Below are 26,529 nucleotides of genomic sequence, written 5' to 3' on the forward strand. Positions count from 1 at the left end.
AAATTTATTTTATGCTTATATTACATACATATACTTATTCCAAACCTAAATGATATGGTTCTTTGAAGACTTTTCCAATCTCACTTAAGGTAACGAACTTTGCAATATTTGTCTGGACTTACTCTTAGCCACCTTATACTACCTGGATTTTTCTGAATTAACTCAACACCTGTCAAATAAAAGGAAAACGAAATGAAGATATGGCCAAAACCTAATACAAGTTTGGAAAACTTGAGTTTGAGCAAATTATTGAAAATTTCCTGTCCTAGTAATGGTGTAAGGTGGAATTATTTATGTTTCTTCCTCTCTCTGCCAAAACATGACTCCTAAACAGAGGCATAAACATAATCACATTAAGACTGTCTTTTTACATTGAAATATTATCTCCTTTTAGTCTTTGGATAAGATAATATAGCCAAGTATTTGCCTCTCGGTAAGATTTTTTTAAATGAAAATAATTTGACTTATCAGCAGTAATATGAATAATTTATTTTCATTGTAATATATTGAAAAAACTGGCATCACTTTTATGTAATATCCACTGAGTATTTATATCACCATTTGAAACCAGGAGTAGATTTTTCTTGAAGATAGATATTCATTGACAACCTGTATTTTTATTCAGATCAAAGAAATAATAATTGGAGTCTATTATATGTCAAATCTTATAGAACTAATCTATTTTAAAGAAAAAAATCAACTTTTTAAAATTCTAAAATATACTTAAGGATGAAAAATAAATCAAATAGGTTTAAAGTAATTGTGTTCAAGTGCTTTGGGAATCTTCCTACCTAGATGCAGTTCAAGATAACAGAGACAAGTATTAATCTTGACAAAGAATGTCTAATTTTAAAAAATGGCAGTGATTCTTCTTTAAAGTTTGAAGAGTTGCTTAAAATGTTTTTGGTAGAGTTCAAAAATTTCCTTTCACAACTTTCTTTTCCATTAATCTTTAATTTTTTTCTTCATGAGATTACGAAAGAGTTGACATGCCCTCAACAAACTATGACTAATCACCCTAGGATGATTGCAAATTAAACCTCTTGATATGTTCAGCATGTTGTAATTGTTCTTGGATCCTTCTCTTTTATCAATATTGACCTTGAACAGTTGTAAGTTTCTTATATTCTAATTTGGTGGGTTTTTGTCCTTTTACATATACTATTTTATATACATAATATATAAACATATACATATAAAATTTATAAATCATTAAAATTATTTATATAAATATATATTATTTGCTTAATCAACCAGTTTTTCCTAGAGCGTCATCTCTTCAGTCTTCTAATTAAATTTCTGAAAGTGTTTTACTATATCTTCCCCCTTCTTTTTCTTTCCTTCAATTAGATTGACTTTTTTTCCCCTTGTGTCCATATATCAAGCTTAAGGTTTACAGTCCCAAAATTGACTACTAGATGGTTCTTATTCTAATATAAAACTCAAAAGGATTTAGAAAACACAAATTAAAACACCTTCTATTTGTAGGGAAGTGCTTTCTTCCTTGAAACTTACTCAATATGAACTTCTTGAGATTAAACATTTTCTAATACTTTGTTTCTGATCCCTTATTTACTATGTTTGTGAATTTCATTACATGCTAAGAAAATTTCAAAGTTTGATCTTTGTTTCTCATTAATTCCACAGATACACTCAGAGGTAAAACACATACATTTATTACAAACATGTATTCCCACCTATGTTTGCCCATGCTTTTGCGTGTAAGTAGCCAAAACTTAAAGATTTTTCCAATTCTGAAATTGGAAAAGAAAAAAACAGAAAACAGTTTCTGAAGTGTAAAGATTCTTTTTTGTTGCTTGTCCTCGGACATGTTTTTAAAGCTTCTCTCAAGTGATTTTTATGCTATGATGTTTCCAACATGATAAATTTAGTCTGAGAAGTGGCTTAATGCCTACAAAAAAGATGATTTTCTGGGCAAGTTTCCCTTGTTTGTCCTGGTCATGTTCAAATCCTACAATTGGACTTAAACTGCTAAATCCTATTTCCCATGGTGTCCCATTCAACAATAGAAAATCATTCCACGGACTGTCTCACAGTTTCCTAAGGCAAAAATTCCTGAGAAGTCACAGACACTGTATTTGGAGACTAACCTATCATAATTAAAAAACATCGACCATGTCAGAAACATAATCAAGTCATTTTATATGTTTTATATGTTTTTTAAGTTTTTGATTTAAGTTGTATTTTATTACTTGAAAATAATATTAAATTTTGTTCATTCAGATTATTTCAAGTCCAGTGAATTAAAATAGTATGTAAGTGACACATATTTCACAATTATTCATTACCCAGATTTATTAAGTACTTAGTACATATGAACCCCTAAATAAAACGTGCACTGAGATAAAAAAAGCAATGTTCTTTCCTCAAAATATTTTCATTTTAGTAGCTTGATAAGTTGAAAGAATTTCATAAAACACAATTAAATGGGGCTAATGAAAATAATTTTACAATAAAATTGGAGTAGTTCCCTTTATGGTAACTTTTTTCAATTTTGAACAAAATGATGGTCTGCTTCACTGATTTGAGAAATATTTGACTTCTGATTACATGCCCTGAACTGTTTGCATTTTAAAGAAAAAACAATGGCTTGAGAGTAAAATTCCTTGACCAAAGAAGTGTTTTGCAAGTTCATTTGAAGCTGAATAAAATAATTATGCAGGTATGTTGAATGTAACCGCTTAATTAGGCAAGCATCAGAGCTCTGCCTCTATCTGATAGTGAAGCATCATACTTTCTTCGCCAGGTACTTTTAAAAGAGGATGAATTATTCTAAAAACTTCAGAGAATCCCCTTTAATACAAGTGGCAGGGTAATAATGTTGACAATAATAAGTATGGTCTAACATCAATTATGCAGGACCTATTACAAGGTACTGTTCTAAGGATTTAGTACTCTTTCTGTGTTCAACTTAGCGCAGACAAAATTATCTTCTTGCTGTTCCTTGATTTTTGTAAGAAAGGTCCTATGTTACGATCCTTGCCTTAGCTCTTCCTGCTGCCTAATTCCTTTGCCAGAGAGAACCACATGACTCCCCATTTTGTTCCTCTGCTCAACCTCAACCTCTCAGTTGCACTCACTAACATGATTATTTATGATTCCTTCCTCTGCAGACCAGCACTGGTTTTTGTTTTTTGATTTTTGTTTTCATATCTTTTGCTATTTTGGGGCTTGACTACTCAACAAGAATATAAGATACAGTGTCAAGGCAGGGACTTGTATGTCTGCTTCTGTCCCCATCCCTTTCACCTTGGGAAAGTATGTAGAACTTTGATCTAGTTATTAGAGGTCAGGGACTTGGATCAAGTTCTGACTTTAGGCACTTTGCTCTTTACTATAAAGTTTCCAATGAGTTGCAATCAACTTGTGAATTGAAACTTTCCATGTTAAATATCTGATTCTCTACTGCTAAATAAAATGGTATTCACATTCAGAAACCTTTAGACTGGTGAATAGTATGAATAACCTATATCTTAAAATTAATGTCAAGTAGTATTTTGACCCTGAAGGAAATGAAAATATATTTGGCCTGGGTGGATCTCCCTCCACACTTAATGGGAAAATGATACATGGTGGTCAGGGGTTGTGGCTCAGTGGTAGAGCGCTTGCCTAGCATGTGTGAGGCACTGCGTTTGATTCTCAGCATCACATATAAATAAGTAAATAAAAAGTAGAGGTCCATCAACAGTAAATAAAAATATTTATAAAAATAAGAGAGAATGATGCATGGTAAATTGCATTCTAATCACACACATCAGATGTCTCCAACTCTATAACCACTTATGACTTCATAGAGGCCAGTTAATTTCACTTCTGTGTACACCTAAAACTGCCCCCTCAACTCGACCCAACCATAGGGATGATGAGTGTGGGATCCAGTAAGTGTCCAATGACAAAATGTCTGGAGGAGTGAAGCTGGGCACAGCCTCTGAACAATGTGCTTCTCACTGCCTCTCCAGCATTATTACTGTTTTTAACTTAGGTTTAATTTTTTGCAAATGACAGGAGATAAATTCAAAATGGCTCAGTACAAAAGAGAATGATAAATCAAGTAGCTGAATAGTTCAAGAGATTAAAAAAATTAAAAGTACAGACACTGATAGATCTAGGTGCCAATCACTGATTGATCTAGGTGCCTGCTGTGCCATTGGAACAAGCTTCCTAGCATTTTACAGTATTTAAACCTTGTCCACACGTCAAGACCCATACCAACCATTCCTCCTAACATAAAGCCTTCCTCAGAACCTTTAGTTAAAGCATTTTCTCCTTCCACTAAAGTCTTAGAACAATATATCAGTATTTCTCATAGAATTTTAACACTTTCAACCACAAATTATAGAGCTTTGCATAAATATCTTCTCTCTTCTGTCCACCAGTAAGTACTTAGAGAATAAAAACTTTTGTGGCCCTCCCACAAAACCTAATTGAATGAATATCTAATAAAATATTGAACTAAAGATGAACTGTGCATCAATTTCTACTTGAAGTACTTTGTTCATTTTTCCTATCAAGATTATTATGAAAAATTGAAAAATTTAGGGACTCTAACATAAGCATACTAGAGTCTCCCATCCCAAAATATGTATTCTTCCTGAATAGTAAAACTTCATGTCATCACAAAATAAATGTAGTGATTTTAATAAGTATAGGGATAAGAAATCTTCCTTAGTTTATGATGTTCTTTATTTAAAAGGTAGGCATTCTAAGCCAACATGTTTCACCTGGTGTTACCAAGCATCGGTGGCTTTTATAAATAACAATGTAGGTAAAACTATTTGTATTTTTCTACTGATTCTCTACAGCTGAGGAGTATCATAAATACACTGATGTGTTGAAACTCACTTACTTAGCATTGAATTATGTAAGTTTTAGTAAGAAAAATGTATTGTATGAAAAGATTTTACAGTACTATTTTATTTTAAAATAATGATAAATATTTGTAATCACACAGCTAATCACTGGGTTTAGAAAAGAGCTCATTAAAAGTAAATCTCAGTGGTTTATGAATTAACAATAGATGTGACTTTATAAAACTGTAATAAATCCAGACGTGTGTATTGATTTAAAATCTGAGAGTTGTTATCCCATCTATTTTCTCATGATTACATGCTTTTTTCTTCAAAGGCTCTGAATCAAAAATAATTAGAGAGCAGATCATAATTTATTAATGACTGACAAATGGGGATCAGGGCAAAGTAATGCCAGGAAGGCTAGGAGCACAGCAACAACTAATTGCCCACTGTGGGAAGCAAACCGTCCTAGGAAACAGAACCTAAGAGGGTTACTGGCTCAATTTCTCAACACTGTTGAATATCCCACCTGCAATTTCTCACAGATCAAACATGTATCATCACTGTAACTCTCAGGAATTATATTGAGGCCAATATTTCACAGGAAAAATTTTATGGTACAGGAGACTATAGACAATCAATATCATCGATTTGCAAAGATGCAAATTACTTTAGAAACAAAAATCTAGAGACTCATAGTTTTCAACTAGTGTAAAACAAAGGGCAAGTCAAAAGCCTAAACCACAAGAACAAAATACCCTTTTTGTCTAAAGCTCCATTTGCCCAAAACTCCTTTTCTAAAAGAATGTGATTCCCATCTGAAATAGAGAGCAGGCCAGCATGCCAGAAGATGCTGGGCTCTGGCGAAAGACCTGCCAGTTTTCTGGGAATTTCATTACATCTCTTGGAGGCCACAATTTCACAAGCTCTCACAGGAACCTGATACCCAGCTCCACAGTGAAAATCAATATTACTGCCCTATGCCAAAAGGTAGTACATCTATTCAACAAAAGAGAGCAGTTGATTTCCTGAGCCATGTCTTTTATACTCATTACTGAGAAGTGGAGTGAAGTGTTCCAAATGATTTTGAACACCAGCTAAAAGCCGCAAGTGTTCAAAATCTGTTCCTTATAAGGACTTACATGAACCAAGAAGCAAATAAATGTTTCTAATAGATTAGCAACTCAGTTTCCAATAGCTGAATTCTTCATTATGCCATGCATCAGATGCAACTGATGGCTGTGATAGTTACAGTGCTGCTAAACCCGATAGATCCCAGTGATCTTGCTTAACCAAAATCCATTACTATCTCTTACTTGTTCTTTCTTACTCTTCTGACATATTACTCTCTCGCAAAAGAAATAACACACTTTCACACATTAGATCTTCAACATGTATTTGCTCTCAATATTCTATATACATTGTTCCATTCTCTTGGAGCCACAAGTATTACAGATCACAATGTCAGTTGGTTTTAATTATCATTTAAGGTCTCCCTCACTGCTGTTATTTTCCTTAAGGACCTGTTTTCTTCCTGTTTGTAAGACCTAATATTGGAATCCACATATCCATAATAGTGTTTGTTGAGTTTTTTTCTGGGGTCTTTCATGTGATGCTCAATCAGATGTGATCAGAAGAGGAAACAAATGAAGTTCAAGAAAACAAAGTTAGTTTATGCTCACAGGTCCTTGAAACAGAAGGCACAGCATGGCTTGCAGGACCACAAGAAACACTGGACTGTGACGAGGAAGTAGAACATAGGAGTGAGGGTAAAGTCTTGGGCGGAAACTTTACTGGGGTTTCAGTAGGAAAGTCAAGGCAAAAGCAGGGTAAATAGTTTAGGACTGGTTAGGATGAATAATTCTGACAGACTTTTGGCTCATAGGAGATGTCTCTAATTGCCTGGAATCTGAAACCAGAATGCTTAAGAGGGAGGAGAATTGCCTCCTGAGGTGTACCACACAGACAGAGGAGGTGTGGCTCCAGACTGATAAATTTGCGTATCAAAAGTATGCTCCTGGCTAAGCCTTTTGTTACCTCTTGAGAATTGGCTAGCCCTGGGAAGGATAGTCTCTTCCCAGCCAAGGAAGTTTTCCAAGATTTTAAAATATCAAAATCTACAGAAAGTAAAAAACATATAAAGAATTCATTTTTCTTGGGTCAGTGTAAATTGAAAGGCAAGACATTTAAGAAGTACTGTTGGGAGGTTATTGTAATTTTTGTTGTTGATATTTGTTTGTGTGTTTTACCTACTTCCTGTTTCCATTCTGGAAGGCAAAATCTTATCAGGTTGACAAGTTGGGATTGCCCAGAGTCAGAAAAGTCTTGTTTCTTAGGTTTTCTTTGACTGTCTTAAGACTACTGCAATATCTAATTTTTTTTTCTTGACTTAGTCTTATTCTACCTGTTTCAAATGTGCACATAATTTTCTTTAGAATTCACCCCTCTCTAGTAATTTGGAATGTAGTGGCCCAGAATAGAACTAACCATTCCCAGAGTCTAAACAATTTATAATTAATTATCCCAAACTGTACTACTGTGTAATACTCTCTAGTCTCAATAGAGACATGCTGATGTTGATGCTAAGTAGAATTCTATTTTACCTCCCAATTTATTTCTGCCCAAGTCTTGTACCTTAATCTTCATCAAAATAATTGATATGGAAAGGAGTTCTTTCTTTTTACTGAAATTTCTATTGGGACCCCATGAGGTTTAGATCATTTGTTCTAATCAGTTGCCAAAGCCAGGGTGATTGGATCCTGCTCCAGTATCTCCAAGCTTAAAACACTATCAGGGGATGATCTCAGTAAGCCATATATTCTGAAGGGAAATTCACTGTCATTCTGCTTCTGGCCACCCACCCGTTGCATTGTATCTCCTAAGACCCCCAATATAGTATCAGACTGCATCATCATTGCTTCCTTTGAGTTAAAACGTATCTTTGAATGACCACCTTCTTAAATGAATCTCCTGATTTTCTGAAATTATGGAATCATCTTGTTGCTCCCATTTCCTCTAAATTTTTCTTTCCTATAACTTTCAATCTGTTTTTAACATTGCATTTTACAAAGTTGGCAAGATTTAGCTGATTGCTTAATTTCTTTCTGGTTCTTATTTTATTTTAGATATTTTCTGGTTAAAAATCATAAAAAACAGAGAAGACAAAATTTAGAAAGAAAATCAATCATACATATAGCACCAGAAGCAATCAACATATTTTCTCACATATATTTAAGATATTAGTATATGAACTTCAGTTAATAATTTATAGTTTTGTTTTCTTTTTTAACAACATTGTGAAAAAATTACTGAGTAATTGAAAGTGTTTTAAAAGAAAAAAAATTAATGCCTCCTTTGTACTCTAATGACTAACCTTTCTCATACATGCTCACATTTTTATGTTGTTGTTTTGGAAGGTTCATTTCCATTTTATTACTTCTGTTTTTAATATCTTTAGAACAGATTCATATAATTCAAAGAAAGGGTCAGTGTATATATATATATATATTTTTAAAATTGTTGACATATACTGACAAATGACCTTTCAAAGTCATTATATCAATTAACTTTCAAAGGGCATGACATTAAGGGGTAGTTCACAACCCAGTCAGTCTTCACTAATTTAGTAGGTAAAAAATGGGTCTGTATTTTAATTGCTTGTCTTTGTATTTTTGAAATTCAATAAGTTCATTAATATATAAGCAAAAAGTATTGTCATTAGTTATGTTATTACCTGTTTTGTCTATTGCATATATTGATCTTTACACAATCAGGTTGATGGGATCTTAGCACTTCTTACAGTAAATTTATACTATTAGAAGAGTCCAGTTTTCTTTTTAGTAATGTTTCTTTTGCATGAGATATAAAAATGTTAATTTTATATGGTTGAGGGTTTACACTGATATTTTCCACAGACTTATGTCATTACCCAACACTGTTTATCACTGTCCACTGAACTCTTACTGGGTCTCACCTATAGCATAAACTAAAGAAGTGTGTATAGAGATATTGATCTATGTATATGGGCTCTGCACTATCAAAGTTACATTACTAATCTGTCTGATTTGTTCCAGTTTCATACAAGCTTAAATATTATGTTAAAATATTTTTTAATACCTGATCAGGTGAATTCCTATTGGGAATTTTATAGTTAAAACTACAAATATTTTATATAGGTATATTTTTGTGACTACATATACACACATCATTTATGCACAATTACATGTATAAAGCAATTGAATTCATAATTAATCACTGTTAGATTATATATATTAATAATGTACTAAAACTTTAAATTTAATACCACCCTAATGTTTCATTTTAAACATCTATGGAAGTTATCAAAATTTGTTATTTTAATATTCCTAACCAGTACTAATAACCAAAATGTTCTTATATGAAATTTAATAGATTGGTATGAAAATGTAACATTTAGATTTCTTTTAAAGCATTCTTATAATATAGTCAATTCTTTTATGTTCATCAAAAATGCATGCATTCTTTGTTTTGGTCATTTTAGTGTATATCCACAATTATTTTTATTATTTTGAAATTAAATAGTTCAATTAAAACTTTAGTCCATGTGGTTTCTCCACCTTAAAAGTTTGCTGCTGATAGACATGATTCAAAAATAGGAAAATATTGCATCATCATAATGAAGGAAGTTAAAAAATTAGAAATTACATGGTCGACTTATTTCTTGGGCATATTTTCTTTTCTTTTTTTTTTTTTTTTGGATCCACTCACACCTTTAATTGATAAATGAGTTTTTAAAAGACATTTTGTCATTTCTGTATTTATAGATAGTCTCTTTTTTTTTAAGATAGGAAAAGAAAGCATCACATTTTTTGCAGCTTTGCCTTCACTTTTTCTCTTTATTTTTCTTAAAATAAATGAAACACTAAAATAGCCGAGCTCAAACAGGTTCATTATGATAGTCACATGCTTTCCATCAAGAGGTATGAGAGATAGACTATATTCAGCTATAATATGCTTGGAAGAGAAAAAGTTTCATGGAAGAAGCTTATAGTAATTTTGGCTCCTAGGCACCAACTAGGTGTTTGCTCATTGTAGGCATTAACCCATTGAGAAAACAGAACAAACCACCTGAATCAGTATGCTCTTTTCAGTACTATTATTGGACTAGAAAAAAGCTAAGATGGTTGGCTGTAAAGTTGAATGACGCATTTTTCCTTTATTGAGCTAGTAAAGATTATCTCTTCTGTAGAAATAAACTGCAACTATCCAAATGAAAAGAAACAGAAACTACTTTTTCAGAGCTTGCTGTAGAAGAATCTCAGCCAACATCATTTATATTTGGCAGACACTCAGAGCAGCCATAATAGTGGAAAAGCTTTGTAATAGAAAAAAAGGGAAGGCTTCAGGTTTGCCCTGACTGAGGTTTTTAGATTGGTAAAAGTGAAAGTGGACTAACTAGAAACAGGACTTCCTGAGTGATTTGGCTTCTTTTGGTTAGTCCTCAATTTGGAAGTGAGAGACAATAAAGTAAGGAAACTGGCAGTTTTTGATTAAGACCATTTGGTCTTATTGCAGCATAGGTTGGGCTTCCTGATCTACTTGCTACATACTGTGGGTATTTGGACCAAATTAAAAAATAGGTTAAGAATATGAGATATGATTCTCTCTGCCTGAATGAGTTCAAAGGTATTGTGATAGAAAAGGTAAATATGAGCTGTACCTCGAGGATGAAGATAAAGTTTAAGAGTTGGTTGAGAGGATATGATGGGGAAGGCATGAGACAGGGATCATGTGGCATATGTGGTTTTCTAAATCCTTAACCCAGCCTGCAATGCCTTCCACAGTATCTCTTGTCACACTCCCTGACCTCATCACCCATTCTTTCCTGCTTCATTATTGGCATGCTTTCTCATACACAAACTGATTTTTAAAAGCTAAAGAAGTTAACTGGCAGATATTACAGAGTATAAATGAGCATTCTAAAATAGTGTAGATACTCTACTGTGAGCTCATAAGATCCATTTGTCATAACTTCAGAGGGAGCTCTCCAGTCAGTAATTTCCTCACTATAGATTTTTCTCTATACTACTTCTGCCTAAGATTTAAAAAAAAAAAAAAAAAAAGTAAGATATTTTTAAATATATTCATTTTTAAAAATTTGCTTTGGTTTTTGAGGAAGTGGTAATGGTATTAGGGGTGGTGATTTTGTTTTTCAAGAGTCAGTGGTAAAGATTCTTACGAGAAGATGTATCTCTTTTCAACCTATTGTTGAGTAACCATTTATATCATGTCCAGGAATTCTAGAAGGTATTTATAGGAAAATCAAAGAAGAAAATACATCTTATTTTAATTTTCTGATTAGAAGTGGCCCTGATAGGTCTAGAAATGTAGATTAGTGATAGGGTGCTTCCTACCATAAATGAGACCATGGGTTTGGATTAGGACCTGGTTTATTTTATATGTAATAAAATATATTATTAAGTGTAATAATATATAATCATATATACCTCATATATAATATAAAACAAATTTTAAAAATTAAAAACTGAAATATCTTAGCACAAATAGGTTCATCATGATACTTGTGTCATGTATTGTTTATATATATATATGCATATATATGTATATATCTTGTTAGCTTTGTGGTACATCAAAGAGAAAGATTTTTTATACAAAATATTTACCACTTCTTGAAGATTATTTCCTGACAACTCTGTGGATAAAATTGTTTGCCTTCACTTAATTTTGTTAAGTTGGTGGTCAAATAGCTAAGAAAGCTAAAATGATTATGCTGAATATAGATAATTTTGCACATTTTTTCTTATTTTGTGAGTTATTATGACTCCTAGAAAATCCGAGTAGCTAATATCGAAATACTGAAGTAAAAAAAAAAATGTCTTGAGAAACACTAAGCCTACAATTAAAAGAAACCTGTAAAGATAAATATTAGGAGAAAATTGTTTAAATTGCAGTTACTTAGAAAAACCTGTCTTCATTTGTAGATAATGTAAATTAACCTTGAAAACAAATTGCAGGAGAATTATTTAAAGTGCTTACCAGAAAACAAATTGTTTTTAAACACCTCCAGGTACTTTAGAATTTTTTTTTTTTTTTTTTTTTTTTTTTTTTTTTTTTACTAAGCAGACCATTAATATGCTAATTCTTAATCTTTTCCTTTTTTATTCATTAAGTAAATTCCCCCAAGATGATTATGAGACACATCATTCAATACAAGTATTCATTGAGTATCTATTGAATCAGTGGTTCCCAGTCTGTAGAAAATTTAGAATAAACTGAAATCTATTAAATAATGATGTTTTAGTTCCATGATCAAGATGTTCCGACTTAATTGTTCTAAGGTAATGATTGGATATTATTTTGTTTTGTTTTGGTTTTAAAATCTTTCCTTTTGATTCTAATCTGTTCCCAGGTCTGGAAACAGCATATTATGTGTATGTAGAAAATTGTTGTTGCATAATTTCTTTATTCTTTAAAAGTATTACACATATTCTCAGTACCTATTTGCTAATAATGAAAATGTGTCTACTACTGCATCAAACAGTTTACAAAAGGCAGTTAATATTGGATGAATTCTGAGGTGAAATATAATCTTGATTAAGAAAATATTATCTAGCATGTTCAGTAACATGTGCTAGTTGCATCAATATCTTTACCTTGTAGAATTCAAGATCTTTGGTTTATTAGAATAATTAAATGAAATAAATGCAAAGAATCATTTGAGTGTTGCTTGGGAAAAAAGCAATTAAGGTGTGGTCTAAATATATCTCGCCTAAAATGGATTTTGGTTTTTGGCTTTCATTTAGTCTGATATTCTAGAATAAGAAATAAAGAGAGTTTCTGATCCCAGAGTTAAAATTCATTCATTGTTTATGTCTGCAAATTTGCCTTTATGACAAAGAAATGCTTGCACATGGAACAGGTAAATTTGTAGTTGTTGTTTTCCTTGAAGCATGTATAATTTATTTCAGTTTTCTCAATCATTTATATGATTTAGTCTCTTTTATATATGTATTTGAATAATAAATACTTTTGCTCGTTGAGCATTTTTAAGGCATCCTTTTAATGATTTAAAACAAAATTAATATGGTTTTGCTGTATTGAAGTCTGAACTGGTCTAAAGGTATTTGAGTCTTCTGTGCAATTCATTGTAAAATAATCAGATTTTTTTTTTTTTAAGTACTGATTCGGGTTTAATGAGACTTGAAATTTATCTTGGCAGGCTTCTTTAAGAAACAATCTGTAATTGTATATACAAAATTAGGAAGGAAACATTTATTTATAGTGAAAGAGCAAATCTTGAAAGCAGAAAACTTTCAAAAGTTGTCAAATAACAAACTGTTGGCATACAGTAACTCATTTTTCCCCCCTATATTTGGTGGTTCTATTCTCTTGGGTGGTCCCAGGAATATGTCTTCCTGGAACAATAATTTTATTATATTATTATCTGTAGGAGAAAAGAGCATGGTTGAACTTTTTAAATTTTTATTAGTGATCATTTTAAAAAGTTTCTTCAAGCTTCATAACTTGTTTTGATATCATATGTATTTTTAGGATTGTTGTCAAATTTGGAAAATGATTTTTAAACAGAACAGAGCAGTGAGTGAAAAAAGGAAGTTCATAACAGGGTTGTACATGAAAACTTGTTACTTTTTCAGGGAGAGGTCAGGAGGAGGCAAGGATAAGGGAAAAGATGAGTTGAAATGAGCTTAGAGTAAGAAAGGAGAAGACGAACATGTTCCCAGTACTGTATAAGGCAGTGATTACTGCTCACATTTTACTTAAGTAAGTTGTTCTCATATGTGTGCTAGGAAAGCTGTTTCCTCTCTCTGAACCCCAGAATTCTCAGTTCTATCATGAATCATGTCAGAATTGAAATAAAAAACACAAGGAGAAAGTAACACATATGACTGCCAGACTTGCAACTTGATAAGGTAGATCTAAGGGATCCATTAACCTCTTAAACCCCATTTAAGAAGACTGGTGCTAAGAGAGGACAGTTTTTGGTAGAAGGTTCTTGAAGGTAAAGTGGAGATTCTGCTAATCATTGGTGAGAAGTAATATGCTATATAGTAAGATGAAGGTGGACAATTGAAAAAGAAGGTAAAACTGCTATTTACTATCACAGTTTGCCTAGACAGGGGCTTAGATATTACACATATAAATGGATATAATTGGATTTTAGGAATAAATCCTAGTTTATGTTGTAGACCTGATATTACATTATCTTGAGGTACTTGAAAACACACTCTAAAAATTAAAAAAAAAAAAAGGAAAGGGAAGAGATTTTCAGTTGAGTTTGTGCCCACATGTTATCATTGTGTCTTTTAATAATATCTCAGTTTTTACAAACTATCTATGGAGATTTGCCCTGGCTTCATTAGGAAACCAACTCTAAATCTTAAAACTGAGAGTCCAGGAATTAATGCAATTATTAAAAATGTGTTAGTTCATTCAGGCTGCTATAACTGGATAGCTTATAACCAACAGAAATTTATTTTTTCACATTTCTGGAGGCTGGTAAATCTCATATAAAGCCTATTTGGCCTATTTGGTTCATAGTGGGGACTCTTTCAAGTTTGCTGATGGCTGCCTTCTTGCTATATTCTCCCAAGGAATAAGAAGAAAGGGAGGACTCTTCATGCTGTTTTTTAAGGGCCCTGGTCTCATTTAAGAGAACTCTAGCCTCATACTTTGATAATATCCTAAAGTTTACATCTCCTAATATTACCTTGAAGTAATATCAACATATGAAAGGACATCAACATATGAAGGGAGTGGGGGTTAGACATTCAATACATTGCAGCATTGCGTCATAAGACATTTTAAGAAATGTATAAATTAATTCATATTGGTTTTGTTGTAAATATTATTTACACATTTAAATTTTTTTTTCATTTTAAAATCACTAGGGCAAGAAAAGAAACATTGCAGCAAGCATCATAATTGGAATATTTTAAGTTCTTTGTTCAACTTTCCTCAAATTATGAAGTAAAATAACCCTAAAAATTGAAATCAGAAAAAAATTGAAAATTGAAAATCTTGACATAAAGATAATTAAGGTAGTGCTCCTACAAAAATAGCTTACAGAGGTTGGATACATTTTTATGACATCATTTTACTTTCTTCACCTGATTTTTACCTAACTGAAAATTGATATCATACAATTTTTCTTTTCATTGATTCATAAACTCCATCAATATATTTTATTGAAAAAATATTTTGTTGATCATTCAGTTTCTTTAGAATCTGTATCCAGCCTCATGTATATAATTTTTACCCATTCTTTTCCCTATTGGGGTATTATTATAATAATATCAGTAAAAAACTTATACAGTGCTACTGTGAACCCTGGACAGAACAGAGAGATTTACAAGTATTATTAAGTCATTATTCAAAACAACCCTATCTGGTACAGTTTATAGTATTATCTTACTTTGTTCAATAATTAGTTTACTCAAAGGTATACATTTATAAATGGATATTTACAGAACTGCACTGAGTTTGACTACAAACACTATGGTCTTTATTTTGCAACACAATAATATCTAAGTATGAGAACATTTTTTATTACTATTTGATAGATTTTAAAGTACAGATGTTCATCCACGTGCATTGAGGTGACTTCTCTACAAGCCTAATATAAGCAGAAAATATCATAAGTTCAAAATACATTTAACACAGCTAACCTACTGAGCATCATTGTTGGTAACTTAGCAACACAGAACACAGATTACTGGTTGTTTACCCTCAGGGTCACTGAGCTGACTGGAAACCCCCTTGTGCTCTTGCCCAGCATTGGGAGAGAGTATCATATAGTATACCACAACCCAGGGGAAAAAAATCAGACTTCAAAATATAATTTCTATAGAGCATGTATTGCTTTTGAACCACCTTACAGTTAAAAAATTGAAAATGGAACTACGGTTTGGTTGAGGACCCTCTGTATGATTTTCTAAAAGGTTGGTGGTATGTTTCAGTGTCTGTTAAGTGTGGTATGTTAAGTGTGGCACTAGCTACACTGTTTTCTTCAGCACTGAATACTATCATTTATTATTGCTTATTTTAAAATGGGTGAATGATAGTCTTAGTTTTCTTTTTCTTCTTTTTTTAACAAGTGAAGTGAAAATGTATTCTGCCTAACTAAAATACTTTTGTGAATTTACTCTTGCTGTCTTTCTCTCATTTATCTAGTAGCATCTTACTGCTTTACTTATCCATGTGTGATTGCTTGTTTAAGAATTTAAATCATCATTTATCCACAGCTTGCAGTCTTGCTTCTCCGATGTATTAGGTTTGAGAATCTCTTCCCTAGAGGTATAATCACCTTGCTTCCATGGGAGGGAGGTTATCTTGCTTACATTAGCACACTTCATACATATATTGATCAAGGTTTGACCAAAAAATTTCATTTAAATCTTCCTGGGTCTGGAAAACTTCTGCTACCATATTTTAATCTTCTGAAGGATAAATCGAAGTATCTTGTTAAAACAAAGACAAATCTTTTTAAAGATAATCTTGAAAGAGTTAAACTATTTTAAACTTGGATAATAATGATCTTGTTATAGCTGCATGCAGTTACTTACAGAGTTCCAGGTGTTAAAAACTAATGGGAATGCAGATGTACCTGTGTTGAACCATAGCTCACAGAAATTAGATTGGCTGCTATTTCTAGCACATTTGGTTTCTATTTCTGTTATCTCTGAGGCTTGTAAGCATTTTCAACCAGTGCGTATCTATTTATTGATAAAGGAAAGCAAATTTTTATACCATCTGGTGCTGAGGTATTACAGGACCAGCATCCTCAAAATTTATCTCAGAATGCTTATCTGGGCACTTACTATTCCACTTCAGATTTTCACAGAAAAGGAATTTCAGATTTAATTTTCTTAATAAAATATTAATGCTTTGATCACTGAATCCTTAGAAAATGTATTTTGAAGAAATGATGTACTTTTAAGATACTCTGGTCATTTTGTATTTATATCAATTGATCTATATGTATATCTTTAGTTATAAATGGGGAATATTCAGCATGATAATATCTTATGGATCATGCAGAGTCGATTCCTCTGAGATAATGAGAATCTAGTCTATTGTATTGATTATATTATTAAGAGTAATAATTCTTGCTTTTAAAATATACGATGAGTTAGAACCTGATCAAAGTAAAATATAAGTATTTTCTCATTCTGTTTTCACAAAACCTATAAGATCCATTTTATCACTATTTTATAGTTTTCAATCTAGACATAGTCTAGTTACATTCTAGTTTTTTAAGTTACTCCAGGTAATTTATCTAAAGCAACCTAAAGCAATCCAAATAAAGCATCATTGGAAAATCTAAATCAGTATTTCATAAAATAAAAGTGATTTTGTACGGCTTCAAGTTTTTTGATTAAATTTTATCAAAACAATAAAGTAGAATTCTATTTATAGGTAAGATGATTTAGATTTTTCAGGACTAAAATTTGTGAATTTGTTGTTATAGTGAATTGCACGGCAATGAATGTGTGTGATGTGTGTATATACTAATTTGAAGACAAAATACTTACAATTTTTCAAGTTAAGATAATTTAGTAGAATTCTCTTATTATTTTTAGAATAATCGAAGTGTTTCTTGAGTGTTGGAATAATGAACAATATGAAATCAATCCTATTAGATAATGGCCAATCACAATGCCAGTTGTTTTTCTAAACACGAATCTGTATGAGTTTATGAACTATAAATTCTCAAGCAGAGAGAAGTTTGTTCTTTACCAGGAAATGACATTTTTTTTACTAAAAATCAATCAATACACTTATCAATAATTAATAATTATTTAATGAGTTGGAATTCAGATATTATAATTAACACATGTGCAAACTTCTTTATCTGAGTAGATATGAGTAAATTGAGGTCACTGTGTTGTCATTGACAATTATGGTAAAACATGGTTATTCATTATGTTTCAACTTTGAAGAAAACCAAAAAGATCAAGGAATCATCTTCATTCCAAGAAACTAATACACTAAGAAATAAGTCAAGTTTTTTAAAGACCAAATGGTAAATGTTTTAACTTTGCAGCCCACGTGCTTTTGTCACAACTATCCTACTCTGTTTTAGTAGCACCAAAGAATCCATAACCAACATCTAATGAGCTTGGTTATCTTTTAGTAAAACTGTATTTACCAAAACACGTGGTGACCTGGATTGGGCCTATGAGCCATAGCTTGGCTGCTTCTAATCTGAGTACTGAGACAAGGCAGAAGTAATAGAAAGTTAACTTAAATACAATTTAGTAATAGTTTAATACAATGAAATAAATGTAAATATTTAAAAAATCATGATTTGCCATATACTTTATAGAAGTTTTACCTATTCTTATAGTATCTTAATATTTTAATATGGTATGACTCTAGTTTTCAACATATCTGCAATGCAAATTTTTATTTGACATAATATTTAGAATAAATTATAAGTATTAAAATTGAAAATAATGTCAGTATACCTACTGTTTATGAGGATTCCATTTTAGTGACAACGAAATCCTCAGATATGTAGTCATACTTAAAATTAGAATATCTCAAATGCTGGGGAAAAAAGGTATGAAACATTGTCTTCTTTTCCTTTGAAAATGATCCATGGGAATTTGATTTGGAATTACTGGTCTGTCTTTATTAACATTTGCAAACTCATGGGATATTTATAGTTTACTTTCCTCTCCTCTTTGATATAAAATAGATATACTTCAGGTAAAGTTAAAAATAGATTTTTATCAAAAACCTAGACCTGTTGGTATATGATACCATTACTGAGCTTACATTACAGTTTTCTTGAAATCAGTATAAATGCTATTCATAAAAATAAATGAAAGTGAATGCATTGAAGCACTAAATAACTTCTGCCATCAGTTTTCATGGTTTCTATCAATAAAGTTCATTTTATTAGAGAACTCTCTATTTATTGGAGTTTTTATCATGAATATAGGGAAAAGTAAAAAGAATCTTGCAGTTTACAATATCCAGAAAAGTGCATGGATTATACATAATTTGCTTTTTGTAATATAGCTATTGCTCTGCAAATAAATAAATATATATATATATAAATATGTACCTTCATATATATCTATCTGCAAATGTAAATTTAAATGTGCAGCCTTCTATAAATGATTGAAGAAGTCACATAAGCATAAAATTTCCAATAGGCTGTGATAAGTAATACCAGTGGCAATAAGAAATCAGTAGGTCAAATGAATAAGACCTATTACTAGAAATTCGCATGCTATGTGCAAAACTTGTCTTTAAAAAGTTATTTAGAATGACTTCCAAATGTAAATTTTGAGGAAATTTCTTAAGGAAAGAGATGTTTAAATGGGCTAACATCTTTATTTATGTATCTATATATTAATTGCATACAATTGATTAAATATATTGGCTCACTATATTTTCTATTGAATAATAATTTTAAGTAAGATAAAAATAACTAATATGACTCTGTATTTCTTAAAACCATAAAATGCTTCTTAAATTGAAAGCCATGGTGGAAATACTTACTGTATACATTTAGAGATTTTTGCTTTTCATGAGCAAAACAGACACCTGAGTAAATCCACAGTGTCTTTATGCTATATTTAAGGGAGTGGGATCTCTTCCTTATCTTGGGCTCTCTTGTTTGCTTTTCAGTTGCTGCGAATGTGGCTGTGGGAGGGCTTCTTCCCTGTGCGCTGTTGCCCATCCAAGCCTAATATGGTTAGTGTTCCCTCCCACTTTCACTCCCACGTGATGTCCACCTCTATGTATTACTGTCAGCATTCCTTTTCTTTCTCCATTTGTGTACATTTTGACAGTTAGTGCACCAGTTACACCTTAATGGTGAAAAATTAGATGAAACTGGTTTCCAAAGGTGAATCCTAAAACATGATATCTCAGTGGATTGTTTTAACTAAAAACCATACATGTAGCACATCCCATCCCTATGTCAAGCATTCATATTTCTCTTCTGCGACTTTTACTGAGATTCTGATTTGAAATAGGAAGTTGTAAGATGATAGCGTCTGTTCTACATTTAACATGTCACTGTTTTTGTTGTTCCATTCAGTAAAATCCATGTCACATATGGAAGTACAATGCTGTCAGAGTTAAATCACCTTTTCTGTCTCCCAGAAACATGGAATGACCATAACGTAACTGGGATCTTCTACTGTCATATTCATTGTGGATACATGTGGCATTGACGTACAAAACCACATATAACTTAAAATGGTTTACATAATTTTATTAATCTTGAATTATTTCAGATATTTGAAGTGATATTCCTATTTTGATACCACTGAAGCAAAAATATGTACATTTTTGGAATCAGTGTCTAAATGGTATGATCTTAATTATTTATAAATGCAGATTTTAAATAAATACCTGGGTTATAACAATAATACTATAGACTGGAAAATTAGACCTAAGAACTCTCTTCCTAGGTGTAGAGAGACTCCTACATAATATTAAGCCACCTTATAAACAGTGAAGTTCTGCAGATAATTCCTTTATAGATTAATGAGTCTACAGCCTTGCACTATTTTATTGAGCCCTCATTTGTTGTCAAAATTTGTCAAGAAAAGATTTTAAAAATACATTTTAAAGACTTATAGAGTTTCATAGTGTCACTTAAATTGGTTACTTATATTCTCTAAATTTAAATTAATTTTGTTGAATAAAAAAATCTGTGAATGAGTGTGCACACATGTACACAGGTAAGAAATGGTGGAATGGATACCAGAAATTTTTAAATCAAGGAAGAGTAAAAAAACACAGGCCTATGTAATTCAAAGATCTTTTTCTCATTCTCTTGAAAGCCTTGCATTTGAAAAAAGTTTTGAAATTAGTATGAAAGCACAGTTTTGTTGGATATTATTTAACTTAGGCAGGAAATTCTTACGGTTTGAGGCTTCAGTGACAATCCAGATAAATACTGCAATCTGACAGTAGCAAAACTATAAACTGTAAATGACTTTACTTTGTGATTTTTCTACTCTGCTATGGAAAAGTACAGCATGGCTGCTAAATTACCTATTCTACCTCAGTCTCAAGTACAGTTGTTATAAGAGATAACTTATCACTAAATTAGAATAGGCAGAATTTACATTTTAGAAAAAAGAAGACTGATATTTATGCCTTCCTTGAAGTAAATGTCAAAGAAACTTAACTGGGAGCATGAACATTTATGAGCCCATGACTTAGTAAGTATTGGCAAAGATGAACTTTAACCAGATTGAATTAATGAATTTTTTAAAAGCTTCTTTTTCTACTGTGTTATTGAAAGAAGGAAAGTGGGAAGGCACCTACTTCACAAGGAACACACCAGGAAACCCAACATAAAAAATTTGCTTAATGTATGTGAAACCATGTTAGGAATTATGGAGGCAAATAATGTGTTTGTGGGTGTGCAAGTGAACTTGTCTGTGTGTATGTGTAAAAAGTGATTTAGCCATAAATACTCTTAGGTACTTTTCATGGGAAGCTGGAAAAGCTGAAATCTTGCCACTGAATTTTGTGTGTATAATTACACCAGCCTTTGTTAATATCATATACATAATTTTCAAGGAACACTATCATCATCATCATTATGAAGAGGCATATTTTCAAATACTTGTAGACATTTTAGATCTTGGAATCTTGTTTTTCATTTTTTGAAACATCATTCATAAATAGATGTGTGATTGGTTTTGACCTTATTATAATGTGATACTTGTACATTACAATTGTCTATTGTATAGTTGTTGACTTTTACAAATACCTTGAGATGCTTTGTGGAAATATAGTTAGATACCTGCGACACTTTGAAATACTTGTGGAATTAACATTGTAAAAATAAAAATTTCAACACCATCAATTTACATCCTTGTTTCTGTAGTTCAGCCCTATCGAAGCTTCTGCAAGGTGCTAAGGTTGAGTTTTGGTCTCTGTTATATTTCCAACCAGGAAGGCACAATCCACTATCTTCCCCATGGTGTGATTTACTATGTAAATTGTGAGATCTGTATTTACATGTTTCCATCTTTCATCCTTGTTCTTAAATTTTTTTTATCATTTTTAATTATTTGCTTTTCACAGCATCCATTATCATCATGCTAATATTCCAAATATTCTCCTTGCTTTGATTGAAATTTACTGTGACAGAAGTTGTTTCATAATATTTCTGAATGCAATTCTTAAGTCTAGTTTTAAAATGCCCCTTCCCCACAACTGCTGACATTTTTAGCAAAGGTACACTTTTCAATGGCTTGTGCCTTTAAGATGTCACATCTGGCTCACATCTAGTCATTGTCTTACATCTCAAAAGAGTGTTGAATTGATTGTCATCAATGTAAATCATATGACACTAAATTAGATATTTAATTTCTGAAATAATATTGCAAACTTATTCCTGAAGTTTCTTGTATTTGTACTGATAGAAACCAATATCATTCCATACTATATTATTTTTATGTCATTCTGAAATATCCTGGAGTCCCCAAAATAACCATTTTTTGATTTCATAAATTCAAACACATCAGTTTATTTCCCTTATTCATTATTTTTCACACTTTACATATCCTTTACTACTTCTTCAGAGGGTTTCAAGTGTTAAAGGAAAAGACATCAGTAGTTTGAAATTAGAGATGTTGAATTCTTATTTTGTTCACTTACCTATTCTGTGTGGAAAATCACTCATTTTTTTAAGGAAATCAACTTTCTTATTTATAAATATTTTAAAGTAGAAATGAGATAAATTCTAGTTCCTCTTATGATGCAAATATTAAAATCTTTTAAAATGCAATTGTTAAAAAACAAATCTCTGGTCAAAGGTATCATGAATTATTTGAAGCATTGTTGTCTACATTTTTCAATGAACTGTTTTCTTTCTTTGTATTAACTATAAGTTTCTTATAATTCGAAGTAGGAATTTTTTTATCTTCACATATACCTTTCAGAGACTGTTTTATAATTCATACTCACAAGATGTCAATCAGGGAAATGTGCATAAGTACTCTTCAATTTTATATAGCAGAAAAGTAGCAAAAAGAATAAAACTATATTATAATTTTAGACCTCCATTTAGAGTGCTTTGTGCTTGAAATATGTGATGAATATACTAAATTCCAACTGAAGGCTTGCTATGTAAAATGTAAGAATTTCTCCAACATCTCATTTTTTAGTAACTCTAGAACTCAGACTGTAGGAGATAATAAATGAGTCTACTCTGAGATTTTCAATGAACATCTATGAAATAGTTAAAAGTTAATAGGAAATTACCTACTCCAACATTAGAATGAAACTTGTTGAAAAAAAGGGAAATTAAATATCATATGTCATACTTGTGAAATGTTATATAATAATTCTAAATGAATTAAAATTTAATTCTATTTTGAAAATATATAATTCATCTTTGAGTTTTTTTGAAGTATTTGAAAAATTTCAGGTCTTCCTACTGTAGGTAAATTCTAAAAGGATTTTGAGAGTTCATTAATAGAAGATTTACACATTCATGTGTATTATAGTATTTTAAAGGTGTTACTCAACTTTCTTATTATTTGTTTTTTAGAATATACAGATAACAATAACAACTAAGTCATAAAATAAGATAAATCAACTTCTCATATGCCATTAATCACAGGATGGTTAGTGACCCTGATCAAATGGGAGACGGTGACTCAAAAAGTTTTGCCTGTGTTTTCATGTTATAATCATTGCATTATTCCTGGATTCAAGAAGTCTGTGTTTTCAGGATGAGTCTATATCTCTTGAGAAGTACACTTAAGGATTATTAACAACAAGTGATAGATGTAGTTGCATGTTTTGTCTCTGTAGATCTATCTATAGAGAACACAAACTCTAGTACTACCCAGGTATTATAAATGAAGGAAATATGAATGAGAGTCATGTGGTTGTGCCTGCAAGATGTCCTAAATGTCCAGCCCCATTTTTGTGGAAGAATGTTGTCTCATATAATGAAATTTCACCCATTACCAATATGTTTTAGATATATTAAAAACAATGTTCAAGTACTTCTTTATCTTATGAGACTGAGTTAGGTGAACTTTTAGTTAAATTACTTTTATTTAATTAGATAAAATTCTTAAGTGAAAAATTAAAAGTCTTTTCCCCAAAACTGTAACCTATTATCTTCAAGATTCCAAAAATAAAAATCTTTAAATACAACATCATGCAGTGGTTAAAGTCATCATTATGTCAGAAAAAGTATGAATAGATGAAGAAATGTAGTTTTAAGATACTAAATTAAGCACTTTTATTTTTCTATGATCAAAACACATAGATGTGAATATTTATTATAATTTGGCATTTTGTTTTTGGAACACTTTTTCTTTAAAGTATAGAGAGATTATTTCTTAAGAATTCTGGAAATTAGAGCAGTAATACAGGAGTACCTGATTCATAGTCAAGCACTGCATGTTCACATTCTTTTAAAGAAATCAGAATTCAAAACCATTCCTCCCTCCACCACTGTATCCCTCCTATTTTTACTTAGATTAATTTGAAAACAGTTATTCAGTATTTGTTTCTTTTGGCTAAAGCAATAAAATCAAAATCTGATTGTGTGGAGGCTGTTATTGAGCAAGGATTTATACTCTTTTTGGCTATTCCATTCCCTTGTCTTTCCTTATTGGCCACAGGGGTACCATTTAGTAAATTAGTGATTCTGTTCATTGTTTGGTACTCTGGAGTGGTTGACATTATATTTTAAATTTATTATCAAATCCTAAATTTATACCCAGAACTAAATTATTCATTGGCACCTCCATCCATACACAAACTATTGTTTTCTATTTCACGTATTATGGAAATTGCAAATATACAAGTTAAATATGGTGGCTGGGGCCAAATTTTTAAGATCTGCTTTAATAATATCAGGCATGTGTTACCAAACTTCTTAGTATAGGTTTGGGAGAAAATAGATCAATTTCTAAATTTACCCTTTGAGTCATTGCTATATTTTTATATCAAGCACCTCTCTAGGACTCCAATAAATATTAATGAATGAATATTAGTTGCCTACATCTCATTTCTCATACCCATCTACAAAAGCACCTTGTTTTCTAGAACACTAGTGTAATTGATTAGAAGATGATTCCTCTAAATATAAATACTACATATATTTTAGTACAATAATTTCGAGGCTCATTAAATTTGTTGTATAAAGCAAGACGAAGAAACTGTTTTTCATTCAGAAAAAAAGTAACTCAGAAAATAAGAGGCTTATTTTCTGTATGGAATGACATGTTTATTGACTTTGGTTAAAATTATGCATCTGGAGCAGGTACAGAAGATGACTCTGAATGAGCTGACTTCCTTGCCATGCTTTTTTAATGAGGCTGAACCACTGCTTGAGTGCCAATCTCCACCAGCTGCCCTTTTACTTGCTGTACCTTGTTGAGTCTTGTTTTAATGATGCTTTGGGGGGTTCCAGAACTTAATTTTATATGTTAATGTGACATGCAGCCGTATATGTTACAGAACTCAAGAGATGTCCATAGTCAAAAATAACTCCTTTCTATTGCCCTCCTGACTCTCACCCTAGGTAATAAAATTTTAACCAGTTCTCACCAAGGTATTCCCAAATCATTTTTAAGAGGCGATGCAAAGTTTTATTTCCATTTTCATATGATAAATTTGCATAAAATTTAAATATATGGAAGTTATTTAATGGTAAAGGCTATTGGAAGTTACCATTTTGAAATCTTATTATTTACTTATTTGTTGGAAGTGAGAGAGTTGATAGAATGGCTGTTTGTGAACTGAAACAATTTGTATTCTTTTTGGTTTCTTTAGAATTTTTCTAACAAAGTCTTTTGTCAGTAATTTCTAAATAATATAAATCTCAGGATAATTTCACACAATTGTTTTTAAAGTAATGTAAAAAAAAAACATTAAATGTTCTCTATAGAGGTATATGCATTAAAACCCGAAAGAATAATGGAATACCTAGAGTATGTACTAAAATATCATAAATCTTAGCTTGAATAGACCAAATATAATTTCATGTATTTGTTTTTTCTCTCCATTTCACTGTGATGAGGTGTCTTAAGGGCTCTTGAAGGACAAATGCATCTAAGTATGAGGAATAAAATTTGAAAAGTCACCAGATCCTTGTTGTGTATTTTCCTCACCCAAGAATACTATGTATATTAAGCATATTATTTGAAGTTTATTCAAATATTTACTAGCTGTACTTTTCTAATAAGTTTCCAGTTTCTTAACATGATAAAGATAATTATATTTTTTCAAAATGTGGCATAAGGTTGGGAGGTTTTGGCCAATTTGCAATATATATGTAAGTATGGAAATGACATAGAACAAAATGTATTATTTTTTAGATAAAAATATAGAATATTTTAAAAAATACCCAGAATATGAAACCATAGAACAATCTGTTGGTAAATGTCTATTGTACACTTCACTCACATCACACAGTAGTTTTCAACCGACTGATGAGTCTACCATTTTGGCTATATTTTCTTAAATGAACTAAAAAATGAAAATTTTACTTGTAATGAACTCGATTTTGTGGTGGGATCTTATGAATAGTAAAATCACTTCCTTAGAGTTTCACCAAAAATACTTAAAATATTTTCATTTTAGTCAGTTGTTTAATGTTATATGGTCAATCATGTACCACATTGACTCAGTGTTCATCAGCATAGTTCTTTTCTAAACACCTGTCATTGTGTAGACACAAAGTATCATT

At 31.3% G+C, this 26,529-nt stretch overlaps 1 protein-coding gene across 10 annotated transcripts in view; it reads left to right on the top strand.

Annotated features, from left to right (window-relative positions):
- Positions 1 to 26,529, top strand: part of EPHA5 (EPH receptor A5) — a 337,472-nt gene that overhangs the window by 261,051 nt on the left and 49,892 nt on the right. For 5 of the 10 annotated variants that reach the window (XM_079152970.1, XM_079152971.1, XM_079152968.1 and 2 more), the window contains one exon: positions 19,473 to 19,538. The exons of the other annotated variants lie outside the window; for them this stretch is intronic. In XM_079152970.1, coding sequence (XP_079009096.1) covers positions 19,473 to 19,538 — 66 coding nt within the window. The remainder of the gene's footprint in view (positions 1 to 19,472; positions 19,539 to 26,529) is intronic. 10 annotated transcript variants of the gene reach the window in all.

This window comes from Sciurus vulgaris (assembly GCF_902686455.1).
Source record: "Sciurus vulgaris genome assembly, chromosome: 9".
Taxonomy (NCBI): Eukaryota; Metazoa; Chordata; class Mammalia; order Rodentia; family Sciuridae; genus Sciurus; species Sciurus vulgaris.